Genomic DNA, 16,959 nt, shown 5'->3' with positions numbered 1-16,959 from the left:
TGGTATTGTTTATAAGGAAATAAATATGGCAACCTCCATATTCTTCTCACTTTTGTGCTTTAAGCATCAGCTAGTTACTTATGAATTCACTCCAAGTTGTGAGGCTAAAATGAAATACATATGGCAGCCTCCATATCCCTATAGATTGTAAGGCTATGGCCTTACGTTCTATAGGGATGTGGAGGCTGTCATATGTTTTTCCTTTTAAACAATGCACATTACCTGGCTGTCTTGCTGATCCTCTGTCACCAATACTTTTAGCCATAGACCTTGAACAAGCATGAAGATCAAATGTTTGGCCATAGTTTAAACGGACTGTTGCAGTTGTGCGACTCAGACACGACGAATGCATGAAAGATCAGCAAGACACCAGGCAGGCAACTTAAATGGTATCCATATCCCTCAAACTTCAGATGCCCTTTAAGGATGTCAGTGAGATGCTACCAGCGATTGTACAGTGCTCCAGATTTGCGTTTTTCTCCTAACCTGTTAAAACTTGAAATGCTTACGGGGTCATTCAAGTTTCATATCTGCTTGCTAGCGTTATGTAGCCCCACCCCCTAGCACAAAAGGTCAAAGGTGCTTCTCTAGCTTCAAATAGTGAAGCTCTGATGACCTCTTTAACTAGGGGCAGGGCCACACACCAGAGGCCGGACTTTGGGAGACCAGCACTGACTTTAATTAGTGCTTTTTGGGATCGCAAGCAATCACTGACAATCCGAAATCGCTCAAGAAGGCCTCTAGCCTTAGGATCTAGACACACTATGGCTCTATAATGCAAGACAGAAACGCATGACACATAACAGATTGTAATCTAATCAACCCTACAGACACAAGAAAATCACAGCAGCTGTCCGTTTCAGGCATGTTCCACACAAATTCTGTGCAGATCCTTGTAATCTAAACAGTACCACAGACATTCTAGGCCACGGAAAAGACAAAAACACTGGAAATAAACAGCATCAACATATAGGCCAGTGAAGTAGGTCACCATGGCCTCATTTAATCATTACAGCAAAAGAAACAACCCTTTACATCTAGAGGCTTGTGTCACAGTTGTGGGATTTACTGGCAATGATTATGATCACATGACCTATCAAGTGGAGATCATGTGATAAAACAGGCAAAAGCCAAGTGGCCATGTCACCCATTACAAGTGTTAGATGAAGGTCATGTGACTGTGGCATTAATTAATTTGGATAGCCAGATAAAGAGTTGAATAAAAGAGGTGACACGACCAATGGCAAGAGCAGGTTAGGATGTCACAGGATGAACAGTAAATGGACATCGACAGGTCATGTGACTAAGAACAGGTCGCATATCCCACTCTAGGTACATTTTGAAAAGTCACATGACATTGCTTGTTTCCTGCAAAAGTGTGAGCCACCACATGGCCTAGTAAAAGTGGAAAAACATCACTTATTAGAATTTGAGCAGTAACATAAGCCATTCTTTCTTCTTTTAGGTCCTCCAGATGCTGCTCATTGACAGGCGACAGAGGGGTAACCTGGAACTCGAGTTCTAGTTCGGTCTAAACTCATTTTGGGTCATTCTAGCTTGCATGAACAGGAAGTGACATCATGCTAGACACGCCTATGCTTCGGCAGTATTGAAGCCACTTGAAAAAAAATAACCTTTTATTTGGAAAGGATTCTTCTGCTTTGGAATTTTAATGGATATACGGATAGCTCAGCATCCCCAGATATGGAAGACTATACAATCGGCCAGTCTTTTTGTAAAATTGTTTTTATACTAACATAAATTAAATTTTTGCAAGAAAAGTAAAAAATAAATCCCTAAAGATTAGGGGCTGGTAATATGGCATGAGTGATGAGCTTATCAGGTCTGTCCAGTGCACGATACAACAGAGGGACCCCAAAAACATTGTGTGTGGATCATCAGGAAGAGGTGCCAGGGAGGAGAGAAACTGCCTGGCTGCCTTGTCCTCCATTTTCCTGTAGCCTCCAACAGTGAACAGAGAGGGATCCCAGCATGGACTCAACTAAAATGGAGACAAAGTCTTCATAACTTAAAATGTCCTCATTTCCATCCTGTTTTTCTATTTCTTGTGACGAAACCACATTTTACTTCCTGCAGAAACAAACAACAAAAAATAAGAATCTAAAATAGAAACCCAAAAGAAGCACAAAAAAACCCAAAGATGATAAATTAGGATGACAGATCTCCAGTAAAAGCCATTAAGACCAATTCACTAAGAGCCTCCAAGGCTGGAAAACAAGGAACATAAATGAGCCAGAAAACTTAGCCTGGATTTAATTAAAATGGTTGGCTGTTAGTTGGAAAACGTTTACAACCCTCAACCAGGCCAACTCAAACCACATGGTCATGTCTAGAAGAAATCATGGAGGAGCATGTGATCAGTTCAGGCGATAGATATGCAAGTCTTTGATTTGCTAGTCCTGATCATGTGCTAAAGCGGGATGTGATCATAGAAAATCAGAGCTCCTAGACATGACCATCACTACAGACCACACCAAAGATTGGTGTGAAATAGCACTCATGTAGGGTTGCCAGGTGTCCGGTTTTAGACCGGACAGTCCGGTTTTTGGCCACTGTGTCCGGTGCAAAAAGGCATGTTAAACCGGACAATTAAGATGTCCGGTTTTATGCCTTTTCCGGCGGCTGTCAGTGTTGACAGCCGCCTGTAGCAGGAGGAGAGCAGCGCAGTGGAGGGAAAGCGGTGGGCAGCGGCGGAGAAGGGGGCCATCTCCCCCCCTTCTCTCACCTTAGATGCTTTCCGTCCCTCGCTGTCTCCTCCGATCTGTGTGTGGCTGTCTCTGACTGGCGGTGGCGCTTGGCAGCGGGCGGGACTTACCTTCCGTGTCGCTCCAAGCGCCGGCCGGAAGTTCTGGTGCCGCAGCCGCTGCTCTGGTCTGCATCAGACCAGAGTAGTGGCAATTCATCCCGCGCGGCGCCTGCGACGAGACCAGACGGAGGAGACACGGAAGGTAAGTTCCGCCCCTCTGCCAGCCACCGCCGCACACACCGATCGGAGCAGACAGCGAGGGAGGGAGAGGACCCTAAGGTGAGCGAAGGGGGGGAGATGGCCTCCTTCTTCACCGCTCTCCCTCTTCTCTGCGCTGACTGCTTCCCTCCTGGGGGGGGGGGGGGGGGGACACACCTGCCTACATATACTGGGCCCATATACACCCTGGCTAAATATACTGGGCCCATATACACCCTGGCTACATATACTGGGCCCATATACACCCTGGCTACATATACTGGGCCCATATACACCCTGGCTAAATATACTGGGCCCATATACACCCTGGCTACATATACTGGGCCCATATACACCCTGGCTACATATACTGGGCCCATATACACCCTGGCTAAATATACTGGGCCCATATACACCCTGGCTACATATACTGGGCCCATATACACCATGGCTACATATACTGGGCCCATATACACCCTGGCTATATATACTGGGGACATATTCCCCTGCCTACATATACTGGGCATATATACCCCCTGACTACATATACTGGGCCCATATACACCCTGGCTACATATACTGGGCCCATATACACCCTGGCTATATATACTGGGGACATATTCCCCTGCCTACATATACTGGGCATATATACCCCCTGACTACATATACTGGGCCCATATACACCCTGGCTACATATACTGGGCCCATATACACCCTGGCTACATATACTGGGCCCATATACACCCTGGCTACATATACTGGGCCCATATACACCCTGGCTACATATACTGGGCCCATATACACCCTGGCTACATATACTGGGCCCATATACCGCTGGCTATATATACTGGGGACATATTCCCCTGCCTACATATACTGGGGACATATACCTCTGGCTACATATACTGGGCACATATATCCCTGGCTACATATACTGGGGACAACTGGCTGTTTGTCATTATGTGCAGTTACTGGTGAAAAGCTGTCTCTTATTATGTGCATTTAGTGGTGAAAAGCTTTCTCTTATGTGCATTTAGTGGTGAAAAGCTGTCTCTTATTATGTGCATTTAGTGGTGAAAAGCTGTCTCTTATGTGCGTTTACTGGTGAAAAGCTGTCTCTTATGTGCATTTACTGGTGAAAAGCTGTCTCTTATGTGCATTTACTGGTGAAAAGCTGTCTCTTATGTGCATTTACTGGTGAAAAGCTGTCTCTTATGTGCATTTAGTGGTGAAAAGATGTCTCTTATGTGCATTTAGTGGTGAAAAGATGTCTCTTATGTGCATTTAGTGGTGAAAAGCTGTCTCTTATGTGCATTTACTGGTGAAAAGCTGTCTCTTATTATGTGCATTTACTGGTGAAAAGCGGTCTCTTATTATGTGCATTTACTGGTGAAAAGTGGTCTCTTATGTGCATGTACTGGTGAGGACAGTTAGTGACATGGCTATGTACTCTGTAATGTGCTGCAGAAGATGTCAGTGCGATATAAATACTGTAAAAAACATTTTTTAAAAAGCCCATTGCTTAGCCCCACTCTACATAAAAGTGCGCTTCTGACTCCGCCCCTGACTCCGCCCCTAACTCCACCCCCTGTCCGGTTTTCTCCATCAGCCGACCTGGCAACCCTACACTCATGCATTGGAACAGATGTAATAAGTTAAAGTGAAAGTATACAATTGATGCGACTTTCCCTATTGGTCAGAGAAGACGACATCGAGTACATTAAAAGAACCAAAAAGCAAGCTAGAAAGATCAAAGGGGCAGACCCTCCTCCTAACACCAGGGAACTTCCTCTTGATACTTAGCGACATTACTTATGTGCCTATACTTCTTTGAATAGGAGTTCTATTTGTGTATGTTCTCTATCCCCTAGGTTTTCCATACATGGTACTCATCCCCAGAGGTATGCCTGAACGAATTTAGGAAAAAATTGAATCAATTGATTTCTGTCTGAAATCGCGATTTTGATTCAATACATAATTTCCTTCAAATCGTTCGATTTCAATTTAAAAATCGCGGCTGCAATCTTGGCTATGTTATAACTTCTGAGTCACCCCTGTCTTCTCTGTTAGAGAAGAGCATCACTGAATGAAGCAGGAAGAGGAAGTGACACGCGTGGCCATTGCAAGAGGCTCCTCCAGAGGGGTCATAGCACGACTTTGTTGGAAGGCGTCCTGCGCAAAGGCATGCCCATGAGAGGTGCTCGGAGTCCCTTTAAATGTTTTAAATTAAATTAGACAGCACTGCACGTTGGGGGGGGGGGGGGGGGGGAGAAATCGGACAGGGTGTTAACTTACCCCGATGTGCTCCATGTCACCCTCATGCTTCCTTCTCCCAGTTTAAAGGATGTGTTGGAAGTATCATCAGGACTATTACATAAACTGAGGGCATTCTAAGGCACGGTCATTTCCTGTATTCCGCTCTGTTCTAAGCAAGCTGCATTTCCTGATGGTGGTGTATAATATATCGCTGCAAGTTTTTCTTCAGTAAAGAGTTCTGACTTGTTATACTGGGTGCCTATCTGCATGTACAGACCACTCTGCTTCATCAGGAGGAAGCGTAGGAGTGACGTGGGAACATGAGTGGAGCGCATCGGCTAAGGCGGCGGCATGGGTAAGGTAACGCCCCCTCTGCCACAGGCAGCGCTAAACTAAATTTCGATTCTGAGTAGCTACTTACTCGTAGTGCACAAGACTATAAAAGGGGTACATATGCTGGAATGATGTTTGAGAGACAATTTTTTGATCCAATTTTCGTCACGGCCAGCTTACCTATCCTATTGAAAAACTTGTTGACCCCTTTCTGCTCCCCTCCCGGCAGCGTCTCCAGATACTCCTGGGCTCGGACCTCAAAGAGACCTGTGGACAGAGAAACAGCAGGGTCAGCAGCCGAGTCCAGCGCCTTCCGCACACACCCAGAATCCTCCACGCTCACAGCTGTGCCGGCATGTGCGGGGGCTGCACAGCAAGCTCCCAGGGGCCGGGCTTTTCACATGAGATGAACAAAACACACACAACAGGACAGGAGGAGAAATCATGGACAATGCGCTTCTGTTTCGCCAGAGATGAAGCAATGTCTATGGATTAGTGCTACTCAGAGATCAAAAGAAAAAAGCACAGGTGTCTAACAACTGGTGAATAACACCCTTCAATGTTGGTGCAGTATGCCATATATAAGCAGCTGGCTTTCATCCAGCCAATGACGACAGCTCCCAACTGTCCCATTTTTTTGGAAGGACAGTCCCTCTTTGGGAACCCAATCCCTCTGTCCCTTTTTCTCCCTCATTTGTCCATCTTTCAGGACGGATGTACGGATCTATGCAAATATATGTATTATTAATAGTAAAGGTGTTCAATTCTAAAAACGTTATTCCTCTCCTTTAAAGTGAACCTGAGATGGCCCAAAAGGAAACACTTATACATACCTAGGGCTTCCTCCAGCCCTCTTCAGGCTGATTGATCTTCCACAACAGCTCCCGGTAATCCGGCCAGTCGGGGCGTGGTGTGGACGCACCGCCTGGCCACACGCCCAGTCAAACAGGCAGATCCGAGACAGCCAATGTCGTCACAAAGCTGAGCGGATGATTTGGGCGCCACCACAGGCTGTAATGTGAATTACAGCTATAGCAGTGCTCGTTGACTAATTTGGGCGCCAGGAGAGCCATCTGTCGGCTTCACCCTGCTCCCAAATTTGCTTTCGGCTTTACCCTGCTCCCCCACTGCTCGTTACTGCCGCCGACAGATCAATGAATGGGAACATAGTTCCTGTGTGAATGACCGCAGCCATCCATGAAACAGCGCAGTCATTCAAGCGCAGTCAAAAGCCGATACTTACACGTACTCTCATAACTTCCTCTTTGCATAGTAATACTACTACATCTTGTGGCCAAATAGTAAAATTACATCCAAAAACTTTTTTAATAAAAAAAACAAAACAAAAAAAAAACACTTTTTACATTTAAAAATTAACCCCTTACCTCCCACACTTTCCAATAGTTACCCCAAAACATTTTTTGTTAAAAAAACAAAACAAAAAAAACCACATATATATACACACAAAAAAATAAAGAAAATACATAAATAGTTCCTTAGGGACTGAACTTTTTTTTTAATATGCATGTCAAGAGGGTATATTACTGTTACTTTTTAAATTATGGGCTTGTAATTAGTGATGGATGCAAAAATGAAAAATGCACCTTTATTTCCAAATAAAATATTGGCGCCATACATTGTACTAGGGAAAAATGTTAAATGTTGCAGTAACTGGGACAAATAGACAAATAAAATCTGCATGTTCTAATTACAGAAACCTATATTATTTTAAAACTGAGAAATAATACATTTTTTCCATTTTTTCTTATTTTTCCTGTTAAAGCACATTTCGAATAAAATCATTCTTAGCAAAAAGTACCCCCTAAAGAAAGCCTAACTGGTGGCAAAAAAACCCCCCACAAGATATAGATTGTTTTGTTGTGATAATTAGTAATAAAGTTATAGGCGAATGAATGGAAGGAGCGCTGACGGGTGAAAATTGCTCTGGTTTAGGGGGAAAACCCTTGGAGGTGAAGTGGTTTAGAGAACATGTCAGAGTGTAGTCTTGTACCTTTGCTGCCCTGTTTCCTCATCTCGCGCTCCTGGGTGAAGCCACCAAACATCTGCGTCTCCATGAAGACCTCCAGGAACCGCCGGACGCTCTTGGAGGAGACAGACTTGCGGAAGGCGTCGCGTAGGAGCGTTCGCTCGTCCTGCTCCCCCGGAACCATGAACAGAGAATAATGACCAACTATTTCCACAAAGAAGCGGACGAAGGCCTCAGACACCACATCATTGAGAGCGCTGGAGTCTAGAGAGAAAACCCCAAAATATGACTTCGGACGCAGAATACAGAATGGATATATGCTAAGGTAGAATACAGAAAGGATTAGCCAATTCAAAATGTATAGTTACTTCCCATTTACCTAAATCCATCTAGGATGGAAAGGGCAAAACGTTTGTTTCAAGATGCAGATAATATCACATAGATGGCAGGGGCTGGATAGTGTAAAGGGCAAAAATCCACGACTTTCTTGCAGGGATGGTCGTAGTCAGCCAACTTCGCTATGCTGGAACTCTCGTAGTTTTACGCAATTACGCTTCACCAAACTATGGCTTCACAATCAAATATTTACTTCGTATGCATTTCGTAGACTACGCGATAAAATATGCAATTACGCGTAGTTCATGCGGACGCTTATGCCATTATGCATAAAAATGTACGCATGAATTCCCCTGCAAACTGCTTGTACCAGTAACTCTTCTATGCGTACATTCCCCTTTCCAATGCGTAATTTTGTATGCATACAATCGTACGCGGAAAAATAGACGCAAATAACACATTCGTAGTTTACTTCGCAATACACATGAGAAATACATGTAGGGGCGTAAACTACCCGTAATGGTACTTCGCTACGCGTAAAATCATACGCGAAGTTTTGAGACTTCGCCTACGAACTACGATGCGTAGATGCGAACTACGATGCGAAAATTCGCACTGGCGTAGTTTCTGCTCATCCCTGCTTTCTTGGTTTTGCTGCCCAGGGAGGCAGAGCTTACCGCTGTAGCTCTGCCTCCATTCGCGAAATCCACCACAGATCTCCGCCTCTCCCCTCCCCTCTCAGTGAAAGAAGACTGGGAGAGGCGGTGATAAGCTGGGATTGATAAGAGAGGCAGAGCTACTGCAGACAGCTCTGCCTCCTCCAGGAAATGCTTCCCCATTTTTGCCCTGGGGATTTGAAGGTGATAAAAACCCTTGTTCAGCTTTGGGATAGCGGCGTTTTAGGGCGGGCATAGATCCTTAACAGAAATGAGAGCTAAAAACTGATTTTTAAAGAGGCTTCAGAGTCTCTTTAAGGGCTGTACCTCTGACATAGGCACCAGTAAGGAGTCATTGGGCAAGGCTCCCTTATACTGCTACTGCCTACTGAGTGTGCCTTAGTGGCTGCCTCACTGAGTCTGCCAGGAGAAAAGCACTATAGAAATACCATAGGTGATCACCTGATGCTGGATACATCAGGTGACCCCCCTGCAGGATAAAATAATAAGTACTTAGCGTGCCTCCAGCTATGTCTTCTAGCCGTCCTGTAGTCCCAAGTGGCTTTCCCATATCCTCTGTGTTCGGCTACTGGCGTGTCACCTGACCTGCATCAGGTCATGTGACACTCCAGGAGCCGTACAAGGTTGCAGGAAAGCCGCTAGGAGCTCCAGGGAGGCTAGAAGATGGCGCTGGAGGCAAGGTGAGTATTTTACGGCCCGCAACTCCCCAAAAAAAAACCTCAAAGCACAGTCCCTGTTATCCCTCAGGCATGCTGGTTAGCTGGGACTTCTGGTTCCCCGATAGAACGGGAACTTTGTTGTATTATTATTATATTTGATGTGTGCATGAAAGTGGAACTAAGTTCTAAATTACACATTTGCCCCCTCTGCATTTTTTTTAGTAAATGTTCTGTAAGGCAGGACAAATATGAAAAATCTCAATTTTGTAGCATTTGGAAAAGTGTACCTGAGGCAGATTTAAATTAAAAAAATAAATAAAAAATACTTGCCTATGAAGAGGGATCCTCCAGAGGCTCCTCCTCGCCCCCCACCATGGCCACGCCTGGATCCCCAGAACATATCCAACAAAAGTCTGTCAGATATGTTGCACATCATGGCCGTGCTTCTCGCCATGTACAAGTGTGGCTGTACTGTGTCTGTGGTAATATGGCCGTGCTCCTCGCCGTGCCGTGTACAAGTGTGGCTGTACTGTGTCTGTGGTAATATGGCCGTGCTCCTCGCCGTGCCGTGTACAAGTGTGGCTGTACTGTGTCTGTGGTAATATGGCCGTGCTCCTCGCCGTGCCGTGTACAAGTGTGGCTGTACTGTGTCTGTGGTAATATGGCCGTGCTCCTCGCCGTGCCGTGTACAAGTGTGGCTGTACTGTGTCTGTGGTAATATGGCCGTGCTCCTCGCCGTGCCGTGTACAATTGTGGCTGTACTGTGTCTGTGGTAATATGGCCGTGCCTGTACAGTAAGCTGTAGCCGCTCATCCACAAGTGGCTCTGTGCTGCTGCGCGGGCGTGCCGTACTCATACAGGTGCAGCAAGGCCACACTTGTGATTGAAGAGCAGTGCCGGTGGTATCAAGGAGACTCTATAAGGATACAGAGCGTATCTTACCATCTGCCTTGGGTTCTCAAAAATGATTTGTGGATAAGCCACTCCCCTTCTTCTGTGGGCAGTGGTGTAGCAATAAAGGTTTCAAATGATGCCCCTCGCCATTCTCCCGCGGTCTGCTATTCAGCCAGCGATCAGCCCCGGTAACAGGCTCAGTCGTCTCCAGTCTGGGTCTTCTGCACATGAACGGACCTCCCGTGTATGCGCAGTAGACCCAGACTGACGCAACTGAGCCAGTTACCGGGGCTGATCACGGCTGAACGGCAGACCGCGGGAGGACGGCGAGGAACTCACACGTGCTTATGGGGCTGGAGGAAGCCCCAGGTAAGTATCGATTCTTTTAAGGCTGTAACGTCTGGTACACTTTAACCAGTATACTATCCAGTTACTATTAGGACCCTGTACCTTGCTGGCAGTTAGCGGAGGCCTCTATGTCGCTGGCCAGCTCGTTCCTCTGTTCCAGGATTTGTTCCAGGGCTGCTTGTAGTTTGCGGGGAAGGATAGATTCTTCATCGTCCATCTAGAACACATAGCAATAGATTAGAAGGATTGGATCACACTGGAGCGAGTTTCGGTTGCGTTTCTGCGCTTTGCTGATCACTGGCAAACAGCATAGAGCTTTAACAATGTATCCCTATGGGCTCATTCTTACTGCAGCGTTTGTGATTTGTATAAATCGCAAACGCTATGCTTGCAGCATTTCCAGGGAGTGATCACAATGCGATTCTCACTACCATGAATGAGACTCGCAATGTGCAAATGACAAAAAATTGCTGACAAATTGCACTGCAATATCGCAATTGCTAGCCTTAAAGGTCACCTGAAGTGGGAGGTTTATGGAGGCTGCCATATTTATTTCCTTTTAAACAATTTAAACTGCCTGGCTGTCCTGCTGATCCTCTGCCTTTGATATTTTTAGCCATAGCTACAACAAGCATGCAGCAGATCTGACTGGATTAGCTGCATGCTTATAGGGCCGGTTCTAGACTTTTTGCTGCCTGAGGCAAACTTGTGAGGATGCTTCTCCCTCTCCACCCCTTTGGAATGATTGTTATTGATACTCTGCTTCATTTAATGTTCTCACATGACATTCTGCAGCTAAATACAATAGCACACTGGCTGTCTGTGAGTCTGTGACAAACAAACTGCTCACCCTCAGGCACTCCATTCCTCCTCAGTCAGGACAGCAGTGACACCTCCTCCCTTCTGCTGTGCAAGTCAAAAGAAACACTGCTGCACTCCTGCCTCTCCCCTCCTCACTCACTGTCAGACTCCTCACATAGCACAACAAGCTGCTTTTCCCCCCCAACGATGATCTGTTCACTTCACTCTCCTCATCCACTGTCAGGCTTCTCACACAGCACAACAAGCTGCTTTTCCCCAATGATGACCTCTTCACCTCACTCTCCTCATCCACTGTCAGGCTCCTCACACAGCACAACAAGCTGCTTTTCCCTAATGATGATGGGGGTCTTTAACTTGAGTAAACACCATGTGTCTAAGAGGAGTCAGGACTAACAGATCACAGGAAATAAGTTATGTGTAGGGTAGGGATGGTAAACGGGCAAAGGGGGAGAGCAGACGACATAAAACATTAGCAGGGACAGCGGGCAGGAGGTGGCTAGGCAGCCTCACAAGGCCAATTCCCAACAGATTTCATGTTGAAATTGACAGGGAATCGGCCTGAAATTTATGGCAGCCAACAGATCTGTCTCTTGGTTGATCGGCCACCTCATTAGCTAGATTTATAGCTACCTTTAGACCTTAAAGAGGAACTCCAGTGAAAATAATGCAATAAAAAAGTGCTTCATTTTTTACAATAATTTACATTCTGACATTACATGGTGACATGTTTACTGTTGGCAGGTGATGTAGCTGCTGCATGGGTTTTTGGCAGTTGGAAACAGCTGTAAACAGCTATTTCCCACAATGCCACAGGGTTCACAGACAGGAAACTGCCAGGAGTACGTACTCCAAATTTCTTTGTGGGAGGGGTTTCACCACAATATCAGCCATACAGCACCCCCTGATGGTCTGTTTGTGAAAAGGAATAGATTTGTCATGTAAAAGGGGGTATCAGCTACTGATTGGGATAAAGTTCAATTCTTGGTCGGAGTTTCTCTTTAAGTCTTATATCAGGGTCAGCAATGAACAGTTGAATGTATTCTTGGTCTGACATCCAAAATAGATTGTAGTGAGAAATAAGGCAATGTCTACTCTAGATGCCCATACAGCTACCGATTTTGCAGATGAAGTTCTGTGCCGCAATAAGTCCTTGGTGTAAAATGTTCCCCACCAGAGCCCATGCAGTGTAAAATTGTACCTGTCCCACTGCCTTGACTTCATGCTTCATCCACAGTTACCCCTGTGTGGCAATGGGGGAGGGGGGTATTGCATGTGGAAGGGCGGCCAGGCCGATTCCTGATAGATTTCATACTAAAATCTATTGTGAATCAGCCTGTCGTGTATGGGCAGGCAACAGATAGATCTCTCTCTAAATTCCATCAGGGAGATGTCTCTTGGTTGATCTGCCCAGACATCGCTAAGTGTGTGGCCACCTTATGGATTCTGGATCTGAACAGAGCAGTCTCTTGCTTGGATTTGTGTATGGCTGGCTTTAGAGAGGTGTACCCGAGATCTGTACATAGGACTGTATTCAAGGTTACACTCACCTGCCTCAGGAAGCGGTCATTGCCGAGGTCGACCAGTAGGACCTGTAGAGAAACAAAACAAACAGCGTTCATTTCCTGTTTCTTGGCTGGGGGGGGGGGGGGGGGGGGGGGGGCTTTCCAACCCTCTCCCATATATGCCCTTCTTCCTGCAGCATCAGCAGCCGCCTGGGCCCCGGCCATCCCGACAATGTTCACATCCTCAGCTGAGGTTTGAGGTTTCCCCGCGGCTGACCAGAAATGACACATCCTTTCATTGTCCTGGAGCCGGTCCAGTCACTGCCCAGCCTCCGCTTTCCACTGACACTGAGCAAAAAACACTGGAGCGTTTCGCCGGGATACTGATGCTGCGCTGATTAAAGCAAGTCTGAAAGGGAAATTTAAAGTAAAAAACAGATACTTACCTAAGGAGAGGAAGCTCTGGGTTCTATAAAGCCTTCCCGTTCTCCTCCCGGTCTCCTTGTTCTCCCACAGGCTTCTCGGTTTGAATCTTGCGCTGCGGGAGACTTCGGGCAGTCTTCGGAAGCACTTGGGAGTGCGCAAGAGAGGACACTCGCGCATGTGCAGTGTGGAGCAGCCCGTCTTTGGGTGCCCGAGTGCTTCCAAAGACTGCCGAAGCCAGCCCAACACAGAGGAGAGCAGTCTACGACCCATAGGGGAACACGGGGACTGTGAGGAGACCGGGAAGGCTCTAGAGGACCCAGAGCCTTTCTTCTCCTTAGGCAAGTATCTGTTTTTGTTTTAAATATCCCTTAAGACTCTATGTAACGGGGGGAACAGAACACTCTTCATCATACAAGAAGCCCTTTCACACACTTCTGTGATGGCCGCTGTATTTGCAAAATGATCACTACTCCAGCCCAACCAAAACCTGTAACGAGAAAAAGTTCCCCTGGGGGGTACTCCCCTCCGGTGGGGGAAGCCTCCAGATCCTATTGAGGCTTTCCCCGTCCTCCTGTGTCCCACGGCGGTCTCGCTGCAGCCCCTCCGACCAGCAAGGATGTAAATATTTATATTCCCAGCGCAGGATCGGCTCTCCGCTTGGAGATAGGCGGAAATAGCCGATCGCTGTCGGGCCGCTCTACTGCGCAGGCGCAAGTCTCCTGTGCCTGCGCAGTAGAGCGGACCAGACGGAGATCGGCTACTTCTGCCTATCTCTGCCCTGAGAGCCGCAACAGCGCCACCCGCTGGAGCCAGGGAAGGTAAATAAATGTAGCTTGTCAAGCCAGGATTGCCAGAGACTTCGGGGGAGCCAGCGCTGGATTGCCTGCAGCTACAGGGGAGGGGGAAGCATCATTGGGACCCTGAGGCGAGGGTGAGGGCGAGCCCTCCCGAGGTGAGTACCCCCCAGGGGACGTTTTTTCAGTACATGGTCTCTTTAAGCTATGTACACACGCTTGATAACCGTTATTTAAAAAGAAACTATTGACATCTGTCGACAACATGACATTTGAAGTCACAGCACAATGATGGCCTACTGGCAGAAACAAATCATTGGAAATAGCATTGCCAATTATCAAAACCTGAATGACAGCCAGGGGAGCCCCCTCCTTCTGCCACCCATAGCAAAGTACATTGCTTGGCCAAGCTGAATGTGGAGGCGCTGTAACTGCCTAGGAGCACGCTGTCAGCCACAACAATCAGATCAGGTAGCAATAGTTAAAACAGAGTATGGGGATCAAGGTGGAAGGTTCTTACAATAAAAAGTAACTAATGTATAGTGAGAAGAATATGGAGGCTGTGGTATTTATTTCCTGGCATACAATACCAGTTGCCTGGCAGCCCTGCTGATGTATGTGGCTACAGTAGGGCGAGTCACACAGCAGAAAACAAGCATGCAGCTAATTTTGTCAGATCATCTGACAATGTCAGGAACACCTGATCTGCTGCATGCTTGTTCAGGGTCTATGGCTAAAAGTATTAGAGGCAGAGGATCTGAAGGGTAGCCAGGCAACTGGTATTGCTTAAAGAGAGTCTGAAGTGAATATTAAAAAAAACCCCAAAACAAAACAAACAAACAAAAAAAAACAGATACTACTTACATAAGGAGAGGGAAGGCTCTGGGTCATATAGAGCCTTTCAGTTCCTCTCACGTATACCTCAGTCCAGCACTGGCTCTCCAGTTAGTCTCTGACCGATGGATCGGAAACTGTTCTCTGCCGTGGGAGGCTTTAAAAGTCTCTGGGAGTCCAAGTGCTCAGGAGATTGGCCGCTCCGTACTGAGCATGTGCGAGTCTTTCACGCTCTCGCGCATGTGCAGTACAGGGCTGCCCATCTTCAGGAGCACTTGGACTCCCAAAGTGGCTTGAGATTTGAACAGGGAAGCCAGCGCGGGAACGAGCGGCCCATGAGAGGAACGGAAGGACTCATTAGGAGCCAGAGCCTTTACCCCCTTACTTAAAGCGGAATATAACCCTGCATTTCAACTTTGCTCTAAAACATTATTTACAGCATATTATATGCAACCAGCATTTTTTTTTTTTACTAGACCAGCATTGGAAGGGTTACACACAAAGCTTTAAAGAGAATCTGTATTGTTAAAATCGCACAAAAGTAAAACATACCAGTGTGTTAGGGGACATCTATTACCCTCTGTCACAATTTCGCCGCTCCTCGCTGCATTAAAAGTGGTTAAAAACAGTTTTAAAAAGTTTGTTTATAAACAAACAAAATGGCCACCAAAACAGGAAGTAGGTTGATGTACAGTATGTCCACACATAGAAAATACATCCATACACAAGCAGGCTGTATACACCCTTCCTTTTGAATCTCAAGAGATCATTTGTGTGTTTCTTTCCCCCTGCAGCTATCTTCCACTGAAGTGTCAGGCTGTTTCTTCCTGCAGAGTGCAGACAGCTCTGCCTGTATGTAATTCCTCAGTATGTGAAAGCCCAGCCAGCTCAGAGGAGGATTTATCCAGCTTGTAAAAGATAAGAGAGAAGAGAGAAGCTGCCCTAATCTAAATAATACACAGGCAGTGTGCAGAGAGGGGCCTGGAGGGGGGAGATGCATCACAGAACCACAACACTGAAGAACTTGGTAGCCTTCCAGACACAGGCTGACAAGTCTGACAAGAGAGAGATACGTTGATTTATTACAGAGATGGTGATAGTAGAACGTGCTGCAGTAAGCCAAAACACATTAGAATAGCTTTTGGAACTTGTAGGATGATAAAAAACAGGATGCAATTTTTGTTACGGAGTCTCTTTAAAGTTCCGTTGAAAGAACTGCTCCCCGCAGCCGAAGTTTAGATACATTTAAGCAAAACAAAATGTAACAACTGTGGAATGTGACTCACTCTCTCTGACTGTGCAGGAGCTGGAGGACAGCCAAAGAGTGTGTAACATGCCTCACTTGTTACATTTTGTTTAGTTAAATGTATCTATCTAAACTTCGGATGCGTCTGCATTTCTCTCCAAGAACTTTAAAGCTCTGTGTGTAACCCTTCCAATGCTGGTCTAGTAAAAAAAAAAAAAATGTTGGTTGCATATAATATGCTGTAAATAATGTTTTAGAGCAAAGTTGAAATGCAAGGCTATATTCCGCTGTGAAGTAACATTTTTTTTTCTTTTTTAAATATTCACTTCAGATTCTCTTTAAAAAAGAAATAAATATGGCAGCCTCCATAGCTGTCCTTTAAGGTTACCATGTGGGACAGGGATGACATTCACCAGTTTTCAGAGGCAGTTTAGCTTGAAGACCAGGAATAAACAGTGAAAAGCGTTGGTCCCCTATAAAAGCGTTAATCTTTGGATTTCCTGGTACCTCTTCCCCTCTGATTGGACCTCGCCCAGGGAGGATCGCTTATCATTTACAGCCATGTGCAGCGCGGTGTTATTTTTGGCGAGCGAGTGCCATCTTCTGCGGCCGGAAGACATTAGTTAATTATGATAATTATTTCTCTCTCCTGTGAAAACTGGACCGTTGAGCGGGTGCCAGAACCAACAGGACAATGTTTTTTTTTCCTTCTGGCGGGTCTGTCCGGCAGATGAGAAACGCTCTGACGAAAAACAATCCCCTTTGTTCCCTAGATAGGGATATTCAAGAAAAAAAAATTATTTTATCTGTTACATGTGTATGTGGTCTGCGTTATAAAGACAACATTCCTGCTCATAGGATCACTGCGGTCAAGAAGGTA

General features: G+C 46.1%; 1 protein-coding gene across 1 annotated transcript in view; it reads right to left on the bottom strand.

Moving 5' to 3' along the window:
* Window positions 1-853: 853 nt before the first annotated feature.
* The window catches only part of DENND2A (DENN domain containing 2A), a 216,274-nt gene continuing 200,168 nt past the window's right edge, over window positions 854-16,959 (bottom strand). Inside the window, exons 16-20 of the mRNA XM_068278269.1 lie at window positions 12,825-12,866; window positions 10,558-10,672; window positions 7,566-7,805; window positions 5,735-5,821; window positions 854-2,091 (exon numbers count right to left, since the gene is read on the bottom strand). Coding sequence (XP_068134370.1) covers window positions 2,060-2,091; window positions 5,735-5,821; window positions 7,566-7,805; window positions 10,558-10,672; window positions 12,825-12,866 — 516 coding nt within the window. The 3' untranslated portion in view covers window positions 854-2,059. The remainder of the gene's footprint in view (window positions 2,092-5,734; window positions 5,822-7,565; window positions 7,806-10,557; window positions 10,673-12,824; window positions 12,867-16,959) is intronic.

The sequence above is a fragment of the Hyperolius riggenbachi genome, chromosome 3 (genome assembly GCF_040937935.1).
Source record: "Hyperolius riggenbachi isolate aHypRig1 chromosome 3, aHypRig1.pri, whole genome shotgun sequence".
Taxonomy (NCBI): domain Eukaryota; kingdom Metazoa; phylum Chordata; class Amphibia; order Anura; family Hyperoliidae; genus Hyperolius; species Hyperolius riggenbachi.
Note: the sequence above shows the minus strand (reverse complement) of the source record. Positions and strands in the feature narration are given on the sequence as shown.